Below are 21,345 nucleotides of genomic sequence, written 5' to 3'. Positions count from 1 at the left end.
CAGACCTGCACTGAATCCCCATGCCTGCTGCCTTTGTGTCAGAGCTATGGGAGACGTCCATGGTCAGATGGGCCAGCTAGATGTGTGCACAATCTATACTTTGACTCAGGTACAAGAGAACATAAAAAAATTAAAACAAGGGTCAAAGGCCAGGAGGAAAAAAAAATATATCAGAATTTATCCCTTTATTCCTCTGTTCCTTTTTTCCCCCTTCCCTTTACATTTTACTTTTGTTTGCTATCAGATAGTTGCTCAACTCAATATTCAACAAATATTTTGAGCATAAATTCAAGACTTGAAACTTTTATAGGCAGCAGGGAAATTGCCAGTGATCAGAACAGAGCCCTTGCTGATAAGGACCTTATGTTTAAAGGGGGGATACGTTTAAACAATAGCTATGTGATAAGCCACCTGGGGCTTTCCAGGTGGCGCTAGTGGTAAACAACCTGCGTGCCAGTGCAGGAGACATAAAGAGACGTGGGTTGGATCCCTGGGTCGGGAAGGTCCTCTGGAGGAGGGGATGGCAACCCACTCTAGTATTCTTGCTTGGAGAATCCCCGTGGGCAGAGGAGCCTGGTGGGCCACAGTCCATAGGATCATAAAGAGTCAGACATCACTGAAGCAACTGACAAGGGGGCAGGGGGAAACAGCAGTAACAAGGCAATGAAGGTGTTAGTTTACCTAGGATGACTGGGGAAAGGTCTCACTGAGATGTAGAAACTGAGAGAAGAAAATGAATATCTGAGGAAGACTACTGGTGGTGGGCCAGCAAGTGCAAATGCCTTGAGGCCTTGTGTCTTTCTACCCAACTTTCACTAAGACTTGGACACCTAAAGTTTGAGGCATCACTCACAGGAAAGGGTCTTAAGCATACATACTGTCATTTTTGTCCATTTGTTAACTCAACTAGTACTTACTAGGTGCTCATTAGAACTGCAAAGATAAGATTGATGTCTGCAAAGATCTTACAACCTTCAGAGGGAGACAGATATGCTAGTGGGTAATTGAGTGCGACTGCAATCAGCCCTGAGAGGTGAAGGAGCACAGAAGAGCAGCACCAGCAAGCCTGTGGAATTTAGGAAAGACTTCCTGGAAGAGGCAAGCCTGAATGGTAAACAGTAGGAAGAGGCTGGGCACAGAGTGATCCAAGCAAGCATATTGTATGTCGGGAGAAGCTGTAGATGAGGTGGGAGCTGTGAATAGGGGTCAGATCCCAGGATACTTTGCATGTAAGTGGTGGGGAATAATGCAGAGAGGTGATGCTGTGACATCTGGCTGCAGGGAGATAACAGAATCAAAGGAGACAAGAACAAAAGAGATCCACTAGGTAGCTGTTAAAATCACTATTCTAAGAGATGGTGGTGGCCTGACTTAAGGTTGATGAAATGGGCATGAAGAAGGAAAGACAGGTTCACAAATATTTGAGATATTAGTGATTACTGGAAATGTTAGACTGAGGGGTAAAGGAAGGAAACAGTTTTCCAGCTCAGGTGACCAGGTGAACAGTGGTGCCAATGATTAAGATAGATGATTCAATGAGGAAAGTAAAAGTGAAGTTGCTCAGTTGTGTCCGACTCTTTGCGACCCCATGAACTGTGTAGCCCACCAGGCTCCTCTCTCCATGGAATTTTCCAGGAAAGAATACTGGAGTGGGTTGCCATTTCCTTCTCCCGGGGATCTTCCCAACCCAGGGATCGAACCTGGGTCTCCGCATTGCAGGCAAACACTTTAAACATCTTAGCCACCAGGGAAGCCCAGTGAGGGATCCCCAAACAGGGATGCAATGAGGAGGGAGGGATATAGGGGAAATCATGAATTAGGATTTGGACCTGCTCAAAAGCAGAGACATTACTTTGCCAACAAAGGTCCGTCTAGTCAAGGCTATGGTTTTTCCAGTGGTCATGTATGGATGTGAGAGTTGGACTGTGAAGAAAGCTGAGCGCCAAAGAATTGATGCTTTTGAACTATGGTGTTGGAGAAGACTCTTGAGAGTCCCCTGGACTGCAAGGAGATCCAACCAGTCCATTCTAAAGGAGATCTGTCCTGGGTGTTCTTTGGAAGGACTGATGCTAAAGCTGAAACTCCAGTACTTTGGTCATCTCATGCGAAGAGTTGACTCATTGGAAAAAACTCTGATGCTGGGAGGGATTGGGGGCAGGAGGAGAAGGGGACGACAGAGGATGAGATGGCTGGATGGCATCACTGACTCGATGGACATGAGTTTGAGTAAACTCCAAGAGTTGGTGATGGACAGGGAGGCCTGGTGTGCAGCAATTCATGGGGTCGCAAAGAGTCGGACACAACTGAGTGACTGAACTGAACTGAACTGAAGGTTCAAGGTGCCTTGAGCATCTCAGTCCAAGTAAAGTCCAGCAGGCACCTGGGAAGGTGGATCTGAAATTAAAGAAGTAGTTGGGTATGGAGGTACAGATTTGGAACTCATCAGCCTGTGAATGGTACTTGAAACCATGAGATAATTTGACACCTCCTAGGGAGAGTCCATGGAGTAACAAAGAAAGATAAGACCTAGCAGCCCTCTCAAGGACAACTGGAGGAAGAAGGTAATTATCATGACAATGATCATGATAATTTCAGAGCACAAGTATCCAGATAGAGGAGAATAAAGAAAGTAATTAGTGCAGGGGAGTCAAGGAAATGCAGAGTGCCTAAAGGAAGCAGCAAAAAAATCCATTGACAAGAAGCCAGAAAAAATGCCCAGTGGACTTGCATAAGAGGGGACGTTTGCAAGGCAGTCTTAGCCATATGCCTCAGATTGGAATGGAGAAGTCAGAGACAGGTGGTGGAACTGACTTTGAAAAAAGGAAAGATCACCTTATCAGAAGCTAGGGAGGAAGTGGAAAGTGGAGGTAGATGTTTATGTTTCTAGAGGAAGGGGACACAAAGTTGAGCGAGGTCAAGTGTGATGGCCTAAACTTTCTTGAGGTGGAATGTAAGACGCCTGCTGAGAAAGGAGGCAGTGGGAGAGAGAAGTGAGTAGTAATGGCTGCAGAGACTTGAAAGGAAAAGGTTGAGAGTGGCCACTGGGGAGACTAGGGTGGGTAGGAACGGACACATGGGCTGTTTTGTGGGCTCAGATGGATTTCTGAATCCAGCATTTGTAGTTGCTATAAATTCCACATTTAGGGGATTCTTCTCCAAATGCAGTATGGTTAAGAAGGTGGCTTGTACCACCTCTTCTTTGTCCATGTTGAGTTTTTGCTGGAAGGTGTTATCAAGGCAGGACCTCCAGGCTCCCTGACCCTGTAGCCTTGGCTCCTTGAAGAGTCCCAGTGTAACACAGAAAGGCAATGGCCATTTATTCTGCTGAAGCTTTGACTCTTTTGTTAATTCTGTAATATCCACTTTGCCACAAAGCCAGGTTCAAGCCTGAAATTTAAAAGTCCAAGATCTTCAAGGTCCTCTCAGTTCTCTACCTTACAGTCTCTGGGGTAGCCCACATATCGACAGGCTCTTCAGACGCTTATTTTGTCCAAAGGTCTAGGCTATCCTTTGCTGGTCTGTGATTCACATGTCCCCAGATTGGCCTTTCCCAGACTGCTCAACATGGAGCATCTGAAGTTGGGTAGATTCTATGGGCCAAAAATGAGAAATATCCATCTGCCCTTCCTTATTTAGTCCCTTGTCCTAACTGACTCCAAGTTGACTGGCTTCCAGACAGAAGCAGAAGTGTTCTAAGGTAATTAGCCAGGAACGCAAGAAACAATTGGAAATCTATTGTGCAAACAAGTGTCTGTTTGATTTCTCTCCACTTCCCTTTGGATATTAAGCTTCCGTTTGATTAGTGTTTGGTTTCCAGTAATAAATATGGTGCTACTTCATGCGTTCATTGTGAGGATTAAAAGTGAGAAATAATGGGTGCAAAGCAGTGCCCAGTTATGTTCAGAATTCAGTACATGCTGCTCTTGTTTGTAGAGAAGCATTTGCGCGAAGGAGAGACTGCTGGAAGGGTTACATGCAAGGGCGTGGTGGGCAGGTGGTGTGGGAACAAAGGGGCCTTCCTTTCACCACCATTTCCGGTAAATTGTTTATCTTACCTGCACCCAACCAACCCAGTGTATGCCTGGGAGGCTAACTTCAGTCTCATCTCTGCACCAATCCCAGACAGCCACATTGGTGGGAAACGGCAATAAAAGGACGGTCCACAGCAGACGTGCATTTCCACAGCCAGAGAAGGAAGAACATTCCGTGTTCTCGCCACCAGGTAAGTCCTACTTCAAGCCCCAGAAGGCTTTCTCCTGAGCCTGGGGGCCTCCTCTGATACTTGGCCCTTTCAGAACCCAACAAGGAGTTTAGACCCTGACCTTTATTGAAGACTCCATATATCACTGTATTTCCAGTTCAACCGTGACTCCAGCTACTCCAGGGCAAAAAGTGCCCCCTTCCCTTGTCTCTGGACACTGTCCCCCCCAGCCCTCCAGGAAGACAGGCGTCTACTTAGGATTTCACTTCTACGGATTACCAGTCCTGGGCACTCTCTCATAACATAGCCACGATATCTCTTCCGGAAACAAACTTCTGTCTTCAACTGAAGTCTTTCAGAGGCTGTAGAATATTATCCAAAGATTTTCCCTTTTGAGAAAAGAGTTTCCCAGAAGAGGAGGTGTTATTTATTTGAATGTTGGCAGGCTCTTCACAGTTCCTTATTCCTATCCACTCCCTCCTTGCTCGTTATTCACAGATCCCCCAAATGTCTCCTAAGCACCTCTTGTGCTCTGGGCACTGTGTGAGGAGCCCGTGATGGCCTCAGTCTGACATGGTCTAACTCTCACAGATATCTGCATACACAGAGGACACTTCGGGCTCTCTCGGCACAGTACAATATGCACAGAACCGAGAAAGGGAAAGCTGCTACTTTTGTCTGTAGACATTCATAGCTCTGTCACCCTCCCTTCCATCCATTCTCCAAGAGCCTCTACCTTGACCCAAGTAGGACTTGTCCTGAGACCTTTGAGGACATTCAGTAGTCTTGCTTGCCTTTGGTTCTCTTGCTGTCAACCTCACCCACTTAACAAATCTGCTCCTGTTATAACATCTCTTTTCTGTAAGTCACAGATAGGACTTCAAAGCAATACAGCCTTCATGAAAGAAACCATCAGAACATTTCTGAGAAAATGGGCCTAAGCAAGCTATTTCACTTCCAGCATAGTACTTGCACATAGAAGGGATTCAATAAATATTTCTGGGATTAATGTACTCTGAGTCTCAGCTATTTCATCTATAAAATGGGAACGATAAATATACCTTCCCTGGAGGGTGGTTTGGTGTCTTAAATGAGCTAAGGTATGCAAAGTGCTTGGTACAAGGCATGTGCTAACTGATGTGAGTTCCCTAGTTCTCTTCTTACCCCTGCAGTCAGGGGAGCAATCTCTGTCTCCCCAATCGTATCTGGGTCTCCCCACGACCACTGCATGGAGAGTCTGCAGGTTGCTGAGTGACCCACATGTCTCAGCTCCTGGAAAGGATGACTTCTGTCCTGTGGCTGGCCCTGGCCTCCTACATTCTGACCCTGTCATCTACAGAACAGCAAGGTGAGTACTCTGCTCACCTGGCATCTCAGATGACCCGTGATACCTGGAGAGGCAGCAGGGGAGAACAGAAAATTGGTTCAGGGTCAGCGAGGAGACAGGGGCATGATAAAAACTCGAGGGAAACAAGATGCGAGAGACCGGAATCTAGTCACAATCTCTCGAAGAGCCAAATCAGAAATTCCCCCTCAAGGGCAGTGGGAGCCAGTTAAAACCTCCTATGCCTGGATATGGTGGCAAGCAGAGGGCTGGGGATTCATGAGGACATGAAGCTCCCAGTCGCTCTGTGCCTTGTTTTGGCAAGCATCCTCTTTCCTCCAGATCAGTTTACTCATCTGTAAAATGAAGAGACCAGGCTTAGTGATCTCTCTGTGGTCCTTCCAAAGATCCATGGATTGGGCATCTTAGATGCTTGTAGGAAGGATTCTCAGGCTTTGCACAAGGGTGAAAATTTCTGCCTACGTCCCTGTGGAGGGGGCTGGAGGCACTTAGCTCATGGCCTGCCTTGGCAAAATAGTGTGTGCAATAACCAGTCCAAGAATAATAAGTGCAGTGACTCCTTTCCTTAAAATAAGCATGTACAAAAGCAAGGCTTGAAAATCTCTTTCCTAAAAAGTTCCTCTAATGTGATCCTGCTTTGTGGGGATGGACTGAGCCCCAGTAATCAGTGCATCAGTGCTGGGCACACGATCACCCATTAAATAGTTTAATACATCAAAAGAAAAAAAAGGAATGTGATCTTGGTAGAATATACTTAATTCATCATTGGGGAATTTATACTATTCAGCATGTCAGAACTAGGGGAGAGAACTAGCTTGAACTACTAGGCTCCAGGTGCTGTGCATGCCATTTTGCACCTAGTACCTCATTTAACCTTCTAACAGTCCTTTAAAGGTTTATTCTCCCAAATGGGGCATGCATATCCCGAAATGAGGTTGCATGGCAAACTCTTAACTGCAGGGGCAAGAGTTCACTCCTTGGTTGGGAAACTAAGATCCCACATGCTTCAGGGAACAGCCAAAATAAAAAAAGAGAGAGAGAATTTTTGGTAGCTATGTTATATGTACTTTTCTTCACGGGTATTAAACCATATAACTAATATATCATACCTATGGTATCACAGATACTATTCCTTAGGATGAAATGAATCTATAAAGAGAATCACTGAAAGAAACATATGAAATATATAATGACCTTGTTAATCACTCCACACAAAATAAAATACAAAATAAAAGGTTTTTAAAAAATTTAAAGAGTAAACTACAGGCATCCGTGCACTTTATCTGTAAATATTTCAGCATGCAAATGATTAGTCTGAGTTCAATATTGCTTTCAGTTGTTGTTGTTTTTTTTTTTTTTGAGATAAACTTAAATACAATAAATGTACAAAATTTAAGTGTATAAATAAAGAGAAAAACACATGAGATAAATGCAAGGACAGATGGACACCTGTGTGGCAACCGTGACCTGAAGTACAGGAATGGATGATATTTGTATTAGCTTACACGTGGTATTTTGCAGAAGAGTCTCAGGGGAATTAAACCATCTGCCAAGGTCAGCCAGTCAGCAGGTGCAGAGCTGGATTTAAACCCAGACTGTCTGGCCTGTGACTTCCTCTACCCTCCACCCCACCCCTGATTTACTTCTCCATATCTTCACACATCACAGTCCTTGAATCTGTTAAAAACCATGAGACCAGCAATAGGAAATGGCCCTATTAGACGCAGTGGTTCCCAATGTGGGGGGAGTGATTTTGCTTTTCAGGGGGCAATTGGCAGTGTCTGGAAAAAACTTCAGGGAGGAGTACTCTTGGCATTTAGTAAGAAAACTCAAGGAAGCTGCTAAGCATCCTACAGTGCACAGGACAGAGCCCGTCCCCCCATATAATTATCCAGCCCAAATATCAGTAGTGCTGAGGCTCAGAAATCGTCATCTACTGATAAAGGAAAAATCTCTATGATATACTAAATAATAAATGCAAGTGGAAAGAAAGCTGTACAGCATTAAACCCATTTTTATTAAAAAAAAAAAAAACTATTTTAAACAGATGCACAGGAAGGGTCTGAAAACTGTACGACAAATTTATGGTTACGTCTGGGAATGGAACGCGCTATGACAGGTGTCATTTGTACTTTATTCACTTTAATAACCTTTGAGTTTTCTCCCATGAGCCTATCCTACATTTACAATGAGAAAAACAAATACTGGCAGGCAGAACCACAGTGTGCGGTGGCTCAGGGGAGCCCTGCAACAACTCCAGAGCCCGCATCACCACTCAGGCTCAGTATGAATGACACCCTCTGGGGCTACGCAGAGAGTGTGGGGACTCTGATGTTCTTAATGCCTACAATATACCACACAAAGCCCTCATTATTATTCTGACCCCAAGGTGATGAAGGCTGATGTGCAACTAACCGATTGTGTGCCTCTTGCCCTCACTGGGTTCCCTAGCATTCCCAAAACAGAGTGTGTAGGGCACGAAAACCCTGTAGGCCCCAGGGTCTGCTCCATAAACCCATTATTCTCCAGGTTACAGAAACTCCACCAACACTGGTTCCTATGAAAAGGACTTGGATTGCGGAGCCCCTGGCACCCCAGAGGCCCAGCTCTGTTTTGACCCCTGCCAGAATTACACCCTCCTGAATGAACCCTTTCGAAGCACAGAGAATACAGAAGACATCCAAGGCTGTGACAGTGACAAACACGGCTGGTACCGATTTGTGGGGGACGGAGGAGTGAGGATGCCAGAGGACTGTGTCCCCACGTTCCGATGCCAGACGTCTGCACCCCTGTGGCTGAATGGCACCCATCCTGGCCTTGGGGAGGGCATCGTCAACCGCACTGCCTGTGCCCACTGGAGTGGCAACTGCTGCCTCTGGAAGACAGAGGTGCTGGTGAAAGCCTGCCCGGGCCCATACTACGTGTACCGGTTGGAGGGCACCCCTCAATGTAGTCTGAGATACTGCACAGGTGAGTGGGGCAGGGCAACCCAGGGGCAGTAGAGTGGGTGCAGGAGGAGACTGAACAGAACAGCCTTGGTTCAGTGCCTGCAGTGGGCACAGACAGGTTAAGCCATTCTCCCAACATCACAGAGTTGGAATGTAGCAGAGCCAATTTGAACCTAGCATCCCAGCTCCAGGATCCAAATGCCACCCCCACCCCCACGAGGTCTACATGTGAACTGAAAGAGTTAAGGCATGGAAAGTTCTGGAAATAGCATCTGCCCTGTAGTAAAAGCACCAAGATGGCAGCCCCAGGGTTCTCACCGCACCGGATCAGGAGTTGGGAAATTCAAGTTCGAGGCTTGACACTTCCACCAAATATGGCACAACCCTTATCAAACATGGCAAATCTTCTGTAGAATGACAAGGTTGGCCTTGGTGGCCTCAAGTCCCCCCTGCTGTGCACCCTGATCCTCTTCCTCCACGCCTCACCCCAGACCCTGCCACCGCGGAGGACAAGTGTGACAGGACCTGCCGCCCCGAGGAGGAGTGTCGCCTCGTCAGTGGCACCTGGGGCTGCTTCTGCAGACAGGACCTCAACGTCTCCGGTGAGCACTGGGACTGTGCTGACCCAGTGGGCAGGGCAGGAGGGAGGGAGCTCCAGAGGGTCAGGACTATGTGTGGACCACAGTCAGTGGCGATGGAACCAAGGTCAGCGGATGAGAAGTGCCAAGCCAGAGAGCTTGCAAGGATGGGGCCAGGGGTCGGACACATTTCCAGGTCAGCCACTGGACGGTGGCCTTGGGAATGGGTGGGCTTGACTCATGAGGGACCAAGATACCGAGGATGAGGACTCTGCCGGTGTTGGAAGCTGTGTTCAGGTATCAGCATGGTCTCCACGTGAGGAACAGGGGCAGACTCCTGCGTCAGTCTTGGATTTGTCGGGTGGGGTCTGGGACCTGGGGCCAGCTGCTTACCCTCTCTGAACCTTAACATTCTCATCTGTAAAATGCGGTTGAGATAATAATAATGATTTTTAAAACCCACCAAGCAGGGCTTTGATGAGAATTCAATAAGAACAGTCCAAATGGGTAGGCTCTGAAGGTGATGTTCTTATCATCCCAGCAGGTAAGCAAGCACAGGCACATGGCTACAGATGAGCCCTAAGCCCTGGATGGGAGTTGGAGGAGCTTTCCAGCGAGAAGATCTCCTTCCCTCCTAGACTCTAACGAGAGCCTTTGATTCTTGCTTTGGGCACAAGCCTGCTTTCCTCTGTGTGTACTCCTCACCCCAGTGGAGGAGAGAGTGTTCAATATTGAGGGACAAGAGGGAGCTTGAGGTCCCTATCTGTGGTGGCAAGCGTGTCCTTCTACTCCACATGCAGGGAGAGCACCTTTCACATGGGAGAATCATTTCCTGTTTTCAGGGAAACAGAGGTGTGTCAGAGCATGACTCTTGCATTAGCTGCAACTGAAGTAATTTTAATTCAAAATAATCAATACACCATTTGGCATATTTGGGGATGATCTGCTCTGGGTCCCAGGAGAGACCAGACATGAGAGCCTTCGCCAAGCCTGCACACAGCATGCTTGGAAATCTTGGACTGGGGCATCTTGGCCAGCCTCACCTATCACAACCTGAGTGTAAATCCCACGTGGGCCTTGGGCCCCTCTAGCCTCCCCAGCCTCCTAGTAGGCAAGGTGGTTTGCCAAAGGGCACAGTATGTGAGCTCTGCCCACTCCTTCCAGACCCCTACCCATCCCACCTGCCTTCCTCTCGACTTTCCAGATGTGCACAGTTTGCAGCCTCAGCTGGACTGTGGGGACACAGAGATCAAAGTGTCACTGGACAAGTGTCTGCTGGGAAGTCTGGGTTTCGGAGATGAGGTCCATGCCTACCTGCGGGACGGGAACTGGAACTGCAGCAGCCTCAGGCAGAGTGAAGAGGAGAACTGGATATCTGTGACCAATCCCACCCAGGCTGGTGCCTGCGGAAACATTCTGGAGGTGAGAGATGTTTATACCCCTGCTGCAAGAGTGCAGGAGCTGGGCAGGCAAGGTCTATGTCAGTAACTGTGAGTCCTTGGACAAGTAACTTAGCCTCCATGGACCTCTAAAGGCATGTGAGATTACATGTGTTGGTCCAGGAGGCAGCTTAGAATAGGCATGATGCTTAAGCTCAGTAAATGAAAGCTATGATTATGATTCTTTCACTTAGGGATAATGTGGGAGGGGTTCGCAAAGGAGCAAATGTGGCAGTTCCTGACTGTTCCCGAGAGTCAACAGTTTATTGTTCTAGTTTTCGATCTGGGATCTTCATTCCCCTTCCAATAAAGAGCCAGTGCCACTGGGGGAGGAGGCCCATTGCCTCCGTGAGATCAGAGGACAGGGTTGTCCGCTTGACTGACAGCATCAACTCTGGAGTCACACAGACCTGAATCCCAGATACATTTGTACCTGCATCCATGTCGACATATATGTGGTCTTGTTTTTATGCCAAAGAGAAACCAGACCCATGCCATCTACATAAACACGCTCTCCTTAGTCAACGATTTCATCATCAGAGACACCATCCTCAGCATCAACTTCCAGTGTGCCTACCCACTGGACATGAAAGTGAGCCTTCAAATGGCCCTGCAGCCCATCGTAAGGTATGGCATGATCTTTACTCTTTGACCTCTAACCCTGACTGACTTCAAGCACATTTTATCATGTCCACAGGATGCTACCCGCCTCCCTCAGGAACTTTCATTCATTCCAAAAATATTTGTTGATTATATATTAGGATGTTCAGCATGAACAAAGCAGGCATAGAATATTTTGTGGATATTGAAGATTATTACTATGGAGCAATGCAACGACATGAAACAGTGTTAATTAAATAAGCTGAGGAACAGAAGAGCATGACAATTTCATTTATCTTGAGGTAGAAAGGCATTAAACAACTCATTATATCAAAAATTATTTACAAGTGTGATGCAGGCAACATAGGGGAGGCACAGGGTGCTGTGGGAGCAGGAACAAGGGTCCCTGACCTAATCTTGGTTGGGGAGGAAAGCTGGGGGCAGGAAAGCTTCCTTGCACATGTGGGATTTAAGCCAGACTAGCTTTGATTGGATAAACTCATCAGATGTAGAACCAAATAGCAACTTGGGTAGAATTCAATTTGGACAGGGGGTCTTGTCATTTGTTCACTGCTCTCTAACTGTGCCTGGAATGGTCCCTGCCGAAGGAATTCCTCGGCATTCCTAGATGTGCTTAGGAGACTTTCTGGGGTATTCGAAATCCAGAGTACCTGTCCCCATTACCTTTTTGCTTCCTGGTCTCTCAGAATGGCAGAATCAGGGTTAGAAATTTTATAGTTCCATTTCTAGTTTTCAGTCTATAATGTGTTGGGGCCCAAGGTTCATAAAAAAATAAATATTAAAGCTATTTTATTTATCTTGTTAAAATTGATGTTTCACTGAAAATTATGGGATAGAGGGAAGAGATGTGCTGCTAAAAATTGTGAGCCCACAGAACGGGTTCCAAGCCCAGTTCTGCAGGTGAGAAGCCAGAGGTGCTCTTTGAGTGAAGGAGGTATACGTGCTCTCTGATGCAGGGAGGACTGGTAGGAAACCTGAAGTCAGACATCTGTTTGTTGAGTTTAGTGCCTAGAAGATGGTAGATACTTGATATAAGTAAATGACTAGTTCATTTAGGAATCAAAGATGTGCCTCTGGCTTCATAATCTTACACAGGTGTGGGACTTGATTTTGTTCTCACTGTTCAAAACCTCACTCTTGTGGACTTTGTGTTCTCAGTTCCCTGAACATCACTGTGGATGGGGAGGGAGAGTTCACTGTCAGGATGGCCCTCTTTCAAGACCAGGACTACACGTCTCCTTATGAAGGGACTGCAGTCATGCTGTCTGTTGAATCCATGCTCTATGTGGGCACCATCTTGGAGAGAGGGGACACGTCCCGATTTAACCTGGTGTTGAAGAACTGCTACGCCACGCCCACTGAAGACAAGACTGACCCTGTGAAGTACTTCATCATCAGGAACAGGTGCTGGACAATCTGGGGTTATCTTTCGGCCTAAATGAGGTTTGGGGTAGAGAACAATGATCAGCTCATCCCTGCCTGGCAGTTGTGTCGATTGGCTTGCCTCTTTTGGAAAACAATTTGGTATGACATGACCATACCCTTTGACTCAGAAATATCACTCCTGAAATTGTGGCCTTAAAAGATTAATGCAAAACAGATGGGCAAGGTAAAGAAATGCCAGTTATTTTTCATTTCAGTATCTTTTATCATTTTGGCAGTAGGTTCAAAGGGGACTTTATACTGATGTTAACACTGACTAAACAACATGGAAACAGTGTGTTATGGGACAAAATATTATTGAATATTGTTAACTGGCAAAAACAAAGGAAAATGCATATCTATAGATCACGATTCACACTGTAGTGAAAATACTAGTTAATATTTAGCATAGAGTTTAGGTGTGTACCAAGCACTGTGCTAAGCAGAATACAAGGATTATCTCATTAAATGCTCACATCAACCCTAGGAAGTACATATTCCTGTCCCTACTTTACAGATAATAAAACTGAGGTTCAGTAAAGTTAAGTAATCAGCTCACAATCATTTAGTTAGGAAGTGGGTTGGGTTGGAATTTGAAATCAGTCTGTCTCATTCTGGGGACTATAGGCCCCCAAATTTAAGCCATATGTGTTTATTGGTCACATTGTGGAGAAAACCTGGAGGAATAAAAATCTATGCTATAGGTTGGAATAAACCTTGGTGGGGGGTGAGGAGGCTCTTTAATTCTCTCCAGTGCTGTTTTTACGCTGGATGCAGATTAGAAATGCAGAAAGAGCCTCAGACCCCCTGAGTTTTTCTAGAAGCTAGATCCTTGTCCCTGTCACCCTCCAGCTGCCCAAATCAACGTGATTCCACCATCTCCGTGGAAGAGAATGGGGTGTCAGCAGAAAGCCGGTTCTCAGTTCAGATGTTCAAGTTTGCTGGAAATTATGACCTAGTTTTCCTGCATTGTGAGGTTTCTCTCTGTGATTTCATTAAAGAAGAGTGCCAACCGGTGAGTATCTCTTTGGACTGAACTATTCAGTGCCTGACACGGGGCCTGGTGCCTCCATTCATGTTTATTGGAATTATGTATGGACTGAAAGAAGGGAGGGTGGGAAGGAGAGAAGAAGGGAGAAAGGGAGAGAAAGAAAATCAGATAGATGATGAGATGGAAAGATGGATGGATGGATGAATTAATGGAAGGGAGGGAAGGAGAAACAGAGAAAGAGAGGGAAGAAAGGATGGATCGATGTAACTTAAGTCTCCAAAAGCCCATGCGTAAGCAATTATAGTATCCCCAGGAAGCATATTAGATGAAAGAGCCTGTCTACTATGTTTCCTTGGTACAGAACATTTTAAATTATTTTAATAGTAGTTGACTTCTTTGAGTGCTTACTCTGTGTCAGTTCAGTTCAGTTCAGTTGCTCAGTCGTGTCTGACTCTTTGCGACTCCATGGACTGCAGCACACCAGGCTTCCCTGTCCATCACCTACACCCAGAGCTTGCTCAAACTCATGTTCATCGAGTTGGTGATGCCATACAACCATCTCATCCTCTGTGATCCCCTTCTCCTCCCACCTTCAATCTTTCCCAGCATCGGGGTCTTTTCCAATGAGTCAGTTTTTCGCATCAGGTGGCCAAAGTATTGGGGTTTCAGCTTCAGCATCAGTCCTTCCAATGAATATTCAGGACTGATTTCCTTTAGGATGGACTGGTTGGAACTCCTTGTAGTCCAAGGGACTCTCAAGAGTCTTCTCCAACACCACAGTTCAAAAGCATCAGTTCTTCTGTGCTCAGCTTTCATTATAGTCCAACTCTCACATCCATACATGACTACTGGAAAAACCATAGCTTTGACTAGATGGACCTTTATTGGTAAAATAATCTAGGTTTGTCATAACTTTTATTCTAAGGAACAAATGCCTTTTAATTTCATGGCTGCAGTCACCATCTGCAGTGATTTTGGAGGCCAAAAAAATAAAGTCTGTCACTCTTTCCATTGTTTCCCCATCTATTTGCCATGAAGTGATGGGACCAGATGCCATGATCTTGGTTTTTTGAATGTTGAGTTTTAAGCCTGTGTCAAGCACCATTCTAAAACTTTTATATGCCTTATCCAATTTAATTCTCACAGCACACTTTTAAGTAGATTCTTTTATCAACTGCATCTTACAGATGAAGAAACTGAGCTCAGAGAGGTTACTTGCCTAAGGGCCTCAGAGCTAGAAAGTACCAGGGCTGACTATGCCCTGGCTGAGGTGTGACTTACATGCCCATGCTCTTAACCCAGATTCAACACTGCCTACTAAGAGTTGGCATTTCTTGAGTGCTTGCTGTGTGCCTGCATATTGCACACATATTTCCTTTTAACCTTCACAGCTGAGAAGATATGATTTAATAATAGTAGACAGGTGTAGTCATTTATTCCAAGTTAGACAACTGAAAGAAAAGAGAGGAGATTCAAACCCAGGTTCATTTGACATGACAGTGAGAATTCTCTAGATTGAGAAAACCACAGCGTCAGAGTCAGGATCATATCGTGGGTGGGAGCCCATTCCTGGGCCAGAGCTGCTCATGGAAGGAGCAATTTGGATAGGAACATGCCTTTCCATTTTGATATAATGAGATTTCTCCATCCCCACAGTCTTGCTCAAGAAGTCAACTCCGCAGTGAAGGGGTGGCTATTGATCCAGCCCGAGTTCTAGATCTGGGACCCATCACTCGCAAAGGTAAGAAGTAGCCAAGTCCTGGTGATAGCTCCAGCTGGCCAAGTGCTGACAGTTAACCTCAGATGCCTGAGGTCACCAACTTAACAGCCCAGGTCCTTTTCTGCTTCCTCAGGAAACCCAGTGGTAAATGCATCTTTCCAGGAGATGTTTTGGGTAATGATAATAGCATTTGCCACTTGTGCTGGGCTTCCTGTGTGCTAGAGATCAGGCTGAGCTCTCAGAATTCACTGACTCAATCCTCTCCAACTGCATCCATTTCACAGATGAGAAACTGAAGCTCAGAGAGATTAAGTGACTCACCCAAGATCACCCACTCATGAGCAGCTGGAGTTAGCATTGAACCCAGCTCAGGCTGATTCCCAAGCATGTGTCTTTTGTCTTTTCCCTCCTGCCAGGTGCCCATAACTCGATCTCTTTGAGATGAGGTCTAAGTACTAAACCAACTTAGGTTTCTGGAGAATGACCATATTTCTCAAAATCCAGTTATGGTGTTCTGGGGCATGACATAGGAGAAGCTTTCCAAATGCTCCTTAAATTTTCATCTGTCTATCCCGCAGGTTAACAGTACTCTCATGGCTTTTACTTGCACTGAATTGACAGAATCAAGAAATCCAAAAAACTGAAAGCATTTTTTCTGTCCTAGAGAAATTAAGGTGCAGTAACATTAATAATGGGGTTCCCAGGTGGCCCTAGTGGGAAAGAACCCACCTGCCAATACAGGAGACATAAAAGACTCTGGTTCCATTCCTATAACAGGAAAATCCCCTGGAGGAGGGCACGGCAACCCACTCCAGTATTCTTGCCTGGAGAATCCCATGGACAGAGGAGCTTGGTGGGCTACAGTCCATAGGGTCATAAAAAGTCAGACATGACTGAAGCGACTTAGCATGCATGCAACATTAATAATATTAATAACAGTAACATTAATAATAATACCTCCTGCCTGGCAGCATATTTATATGCATTATCACATGAAATGTTCACAACAGTCTAGAGACATAAGCACCATTACCACTGCCATTCTCCAGATAAGTAAACTGAGGCTGTCTCATGAAGAAGACTCTGCCTCTAGTTATCTTGTTCTTCTATTGAATCTTCGTCTAGAAGTTCATGTGTTGTCACAGGGTAGACTGGGGAGGAGGGAGAAGGGATTGAGAACTTCTACTTTGCAATCAGGTAGACTGGGGTTTGAATCCAAACTCTTCCACTTATTGGCAGACATTGCTGAGCCTCAGTCTTCTCATCTGTCAAATGGGGATGAGAACACTCTTCACAAATCTCTCAGGAGGATTAACTTTCTAATGCATGAAATGTGTTTAGAAAGGTACTTGCTAAATAGTAGATGTTTCCACAATGTGGATTGCCAGTGACTGTGATGACCAGATCCGGGAGGTCTTGGAGCAGCTATGGCTACAGTGCCACAGCCAGTGGAGCATGACTGTGGAAATCCTCACCTTCTGATCTTGTCTCCAGGTGCCCAGTCTCTTGGTGTCATGAGTGGAACACCCAACACTGCAGGTACATTATTTTCTTTTGCCTTTCCCACAGCCCTCCCAACTCTTCTTTGTTTTAATTCAGTGCATATTTATTTAGTCTCTTCTATGTGAGAGGCCCCAAGAACTGTGCCAAGAGCTGTGAACCCTGAAATGAATCAAACCCCAGACTGGCTCTAAAGATGCTCATAGTGCAGCAGGAGAGCCATCATTAGACAAAAAATGTTTATTGAGCACCAACTGTGTGTTAGGCATTGTTACTGGCACTAAAGTTATAATGGTGAATGGTACAGGTCAGGTGCCTGCCCTAATGGAGATTGTGTTCCAGTTTCAAAATAGACAGTAAAAAAGCTAACAAGGCAATTTAGAAATAGAAGAGAATGATGTGATAGAAAGTTACCAGCATGGGTAATACTGCCTTTAATAACACAGAAGTTTATTTCTCTCACACATAAATGAAGTCAATAAGGCAAGCAATCCAGGACTAACGGGCCAGCATCATGAGGTCATCAAGAATCCAGACTCTCTTCTTGGGTAGGGGAAGGCTAGCTCCTAATAAAGACAGCGAGGCTCTGAAGGCATTGGTTCAAGGCTATCAGAAGAATCACAATCCTTAGGAGCCTCTATCCAGATGATCCCATCCCATGTTCCTCAGTTCCCAGGTTTTTCCAACCAGGGCTCTGACATTGTTGCAAAGCTGCCCAGACAGAGCATTCAACCACCTTTTAAACCTGGCAACTACAATGAGTCCAAATTTGCTCCTCAGGGGTATCCACTCTCCTAATGCTGGAGATAAGGGCCTCTTACAAGTTACCTACCAAAGAGACACTCCGGCTCTTTCACTTGGCCCTAACTATTAAAACCCGTCCATTTCTCATCTTTCTGCAATAGGGCATTACTATAAAGCAGTAATAGTTAACCAAGTCCATTTCCCCTGTACTTAAAGGCCTGAATCATTGCACTTGACAGAAAATTCCCCTCCTCAATAGGAACTTTCTCTTGGGTCACTAACTGATGAAATTTTTTAGCAATTATTTGGCTACCTTATGATGGGAACTACTCATGCCACACATATTAGTTGGGATTGCATTCTAAAAAAAAAAAAAGAATCCAGGCTCCTTCCATCTCACCCCTCTACCATGTTTAGGATGTTGCCATCATACTCATGGGCCAAGATGGCAGACAGAACACCAATCTTTATATCTAGGCCAGGATGGAGGGAACTTGGAAGAAGTCAATGACTTTTAAGGAACAATCCTGGAAGCTGACACCTTATATCTTCACTTACATCTCATTGATCAGTGCTGAGTCCCATGGCCACATCTGGCTGCAAAGGAAATTGGGAAACACAGTCTTTATCCTGGATGGTCACACACCCAACCAATGTTTGATGGATCTGTTAAACAAGATAGGAAGGAAGAATGAATATCAGAATGGATAAATAGTCAGAAAAATGTTTGAAGGAGGTAATGTTTGAACTAAATGAGAAAAAGGAGCCAGGTATGCACATATTAGCAGAACAAGCCCTATAGGAAAAATGAACAACAGTTGCAAAATTAAATACTCATATAAGCAAATAAATCACAAGCAAGTAGATAGTGCAGAAGAGTAATTAATTGTATTGGATAAGATCAGAGAGAATTTCAGCTGAGGTTAACATCTGAATGTGGTTTTGATGAATGAATTGGAGTCCAGTAGGGAGACAAATCTAAGAAATATATTTTGATCCAAAGGCAGAGCAATGCTATTAAGATTTCACTATCCCCCAAAATGGCCTATACTCATCAACCCAGACATTAAAAAATTCTACCCATCCTCAAATCTCCAACTAGATAACAGTCCAAATGTTTCCAAATAACTTCAGTGCTAACATTCAGACAATGCTCAGAAAAGTAGTACTCATCAGAGAGGGTGGTTAGAGCTCAGACTGCAAACAGCTTGAGAGCAGGGACCTCAGTCTCATTCATTTCTTCCAGTCCTTCGGGTTAGCATAGTGCCTGGAACAGCCTGGCTTCGCAATGGACTTTGCTAAATTGACTAATTTCTTGGTGGGTACTGGTTTCTGGAGACTTTTGAAAACAGAGGAATCACTCCAACATGATGCGGTGGCAGACTACCGCAAGAGTGCACCTATGGGTTTCACAGTTTGCTCTCTCCCACAGCCATTTATGACGTTTTTAAAATTAATTGAACATCAACCTACATTTCATTGTCATATAATGATATGTTTCTGAAAATTGTGATATTCGTCTCCCTCTCCCTCCTAAGGACATCAGCAAGTTATTTTGAAATTTAAGGCTTGGGGAGCCACTGTAATCTGGTATTCGGTGGAAGGGGCTTGCACCCAATAGAGATATCCTCTAATAAGGGGCTTGCACCCAATTAGAGATATCCTCTAATATGATAGCTATGATCCAGGAGACAAGCCTTTCTTTAACCCTGAGTATACAGTAACGTTCAGAAGAGATATGATCCCAACGTCCCAGATCTTAGAGTCCGATTTTCAAAACCAATACTTACATGGTGTTTACCATGTGTCAGGCACTGCTCTAAATGCTTGCTATGAGTTCACTCACTCGCCTTACAAAAATCTCATGCAGTAATAGCTGTTAGTAATGATCCTATTTTGCACACAGGGACATTCAGGCACAGAGAGATTCAATAACTCGCCTCGGCCTGCATAGCTAGTTGCAGAGTTAGAATTCTAAACTACGCAGTCAGGTTTCAGAGGTAATGCTTTTTTAACCTCTATTTCTGCCTTCAGTGTCTTTCTGCCTCTTCACTATCAGAGTGAGTAATACTAGCTACTGTGACAAGCGATCCACAACTTTCTGTGCTTTTATGCAACAGTTTATTTCCCATAAAATCACTGGAAGATGCAGCTCAGTGCCCTTTACAGTCATTAGGAACTGGGGCTCTTACCTTCTGGTAAATTCTGGCAACTCTGCTGTCCCCTGAAAGTCCTCTCTTGGAGCCTCTGCATCTGGTCCCTAGATGCTGGATGAGGGAGCATGGAAAATTATATAGGAGGCTTTAAGAACCAAGCCTAAAAGTGGCACATGTGACTTCTACCCACATTCTACTGGTCAGATCCACTCATATGGTCCTACCTACTGCAATGCATGTGGGAAAAAGTAACTTCCTGTGTGCCCACAGGGAACTGAAGTGTTTGGTGGTGGTGAGTCAGCTTTGCCTCTATGACATGGCCCTTTGCCACCTCCCAGGGGCAGAAATCTAAAATAGATATTAAGGATACTCTGTGTTTGTCATCCTTGTCCAGCAGAAGATAGGGATGCCACCTCACGTTGGCTGCTGAGTTCCAGAGCCCAGCACCCGACAGTCCTCTCTTGTGTTTCAGGGTTCCTGGTGGCCTGGCCCCTGGTTCTCCTGCCTGTCCTCCTGGCTGGGCTGTTCTGAGAGCTCAGCTGGGCATCTGGCCTTGAAGCTTGTGTTCTTCCCTCTGGCGATGGCTTCCAGTCACCCTGCAGCTCTGCTGGTTCTGTCTTCAAACAAATCACGTAGTCTCCAGGCCTGACTAGTTTTGGAGAAAAAGAAGAGCTTTGCCTTGTTTAACACTCTCAGTCCTTTGTATTCCTCTTTTTCTCATGGTGGGGGCTCTGACACCTGGCCTGGACTGACTTTCCTCATTCATTAGCAGGCTCTTGAAAGCAAACTTGCCAGGTGCTTGCGTGTCTACAAGTATCTCACATGTTCATAGCTTCAGGGAAGAGGGGCTATGTCAGTGAGGGGAAGGAGCAGGGGCAGAGCTTGTAAAAGAGGTACCCTCCACGATCTTCCAAAGTACCTCCATTCTGACTGCCAATAAATTGAACAGACTGATGTTTGCTTTCAGCCTACTTCCTCTGGTGTATTTCCATCATGGTTTCAACAGTTTCCATGAAACATATTGTAATGTGGCCAGTTTTGGAGACCTTACACCAGAGAAGACTAGTCCTCATTGCTCCCCTGGCCCCGCCACACTGCAGACCTGCTTTACATACCTAGCAATATACAAACTCCTACCCTGGGGCCTGGATGCTAGAAGAACTGCTCAGTTTGGGCGCAGAGATGTTGTCTCCCAAGAGCACACCTCTAGTGGTAAATAGTGATGCCCTTGCTCTGAAGGGCTCAGCAGGGAGTCCCAGTATAAAATAATGCATCAATTCTGCCCTGAGGATGTAGCAGCAGAGCCTGGAGGGTGAGTAAAATCCCTTTCTGGAAACCTTGAATGAATCTTCACGAAGACTGCACAAAGATGCCTCAGATAGAGAATGCTATGCATGAGGCCCCTCCAAGCTGGCTTCAGGGAAACTGACAGGATCAAGGCTAGGAGATCAGCAGGAGTGTGTGCACAGTCATGTCCGACTCTTTGAGACCCCATGATTGTAGCTGCCATGTTTCTCTGTCCATGGAATTGAAAGGTTGTTGTTGAATCACGCGAAGACCCCGGGATTCTTGGCCCCCGGAGGAGAAGAATTCAATCCAGGGCCAGAGACGAGGCTTGATCGCTCAGAGCTTTTGTGTAATAAAGTTTTATTAAAGTATAAAGGAGATAGGGAAAGCTTC

The 21,345-nt window shown here is 45.5% G+C and overlaps 1 protein-coding gene across 2 annotated transcripts; it reads left to right on the top strand.

Annotated features, from left to right (window-relative positions):
* The first annotated feature begins 4,074 nt into the window (after positions 1-4,074).
* Positions 4,075-20,626, top strand: GP2 (glycoprotein 2). 2 transcript variants are annotated; one of them, XM_019988377.2, is made up of 11 exons: positions 4,075-4,222; positions 5,374-5,549; positions 8,076-8,516; positions 8,986-9,096; positions 10,277-10,494; positions 10,990-11,138; positions 12,291-12,536; positions 13,407-13,569; positions 15,202-15,286; positions 16,760-16,804; positions 20,138-20,626. In XM_019988377.2, the coding sequence occupies exons 2-11, from the start codon at positions 5,462-5,464 to the stop codon at positions 20,194-20,196; spliced, it is 1,605 nt and encodes a 534-aa protein (XP_019843936.1). In that variant the 5' UTR covers positions 4,075-4,222; positions 5,374-5,461; the 3' UTR covers positions 20,197-20,626. The 2 variants fall into 2 exon arrangements, with proteins under 2 accessions (XP_019843936.1, XP_019843937.1); XM_019988378.2 differs by having other exon boundaries at positions 4,090-4,222; positions 5,354-5,549.
* The last annotated feature ends 719 nt before the right edge of the window (positions 20,627-21,345 follow it).

This window comes from Bos indicus, chromosome 25, assembly GCF_029378745.1.
Source record: "Bos indicus isolate NIAB-ARS_2022 breed Sahiwal x Tharparkar chromosome 25, NIAB-ARS_B.indTharparkar_mat_pri_1.0, whole genome shotgun sequence".
Lineage (NCBI taxonomy): Eukaryota > Metazoa > Chordata > Mammalia > Artiodactyla > Bovidae > Bos > Bos indicus.
This window is presented reverse-complemented; position numbering and strand designations above follow the sequence as displayed.

What these genes read in the sequence shown, in the direction of transcription:
- GP2 (XM_019988377.2), top strand. Translation starts at nt 5,462, where the DNA reads ATGTCTCAGCTCCTGGAAAGGATGACTTCTGTCCTGTGGCTGGCCCTG. An exon ending in TACTTCATCATCAGGAACAG is followed by an intron (nt 12,537 to 13,406) that starts GTGCTGGACAAT and finishes GTCACCCTCCAG; the next exon opens with CTGCCCAAATCAACGTGATT. An exon ending in TGGAACACCCAACACTGCAG is followed by an intron (nt 16,805 to 20,137) that starts GTACATTATTTT and finishes CTTGTGTTTCAG; the next exon opens with GGTTCCTGGTGGCCTGGCCC.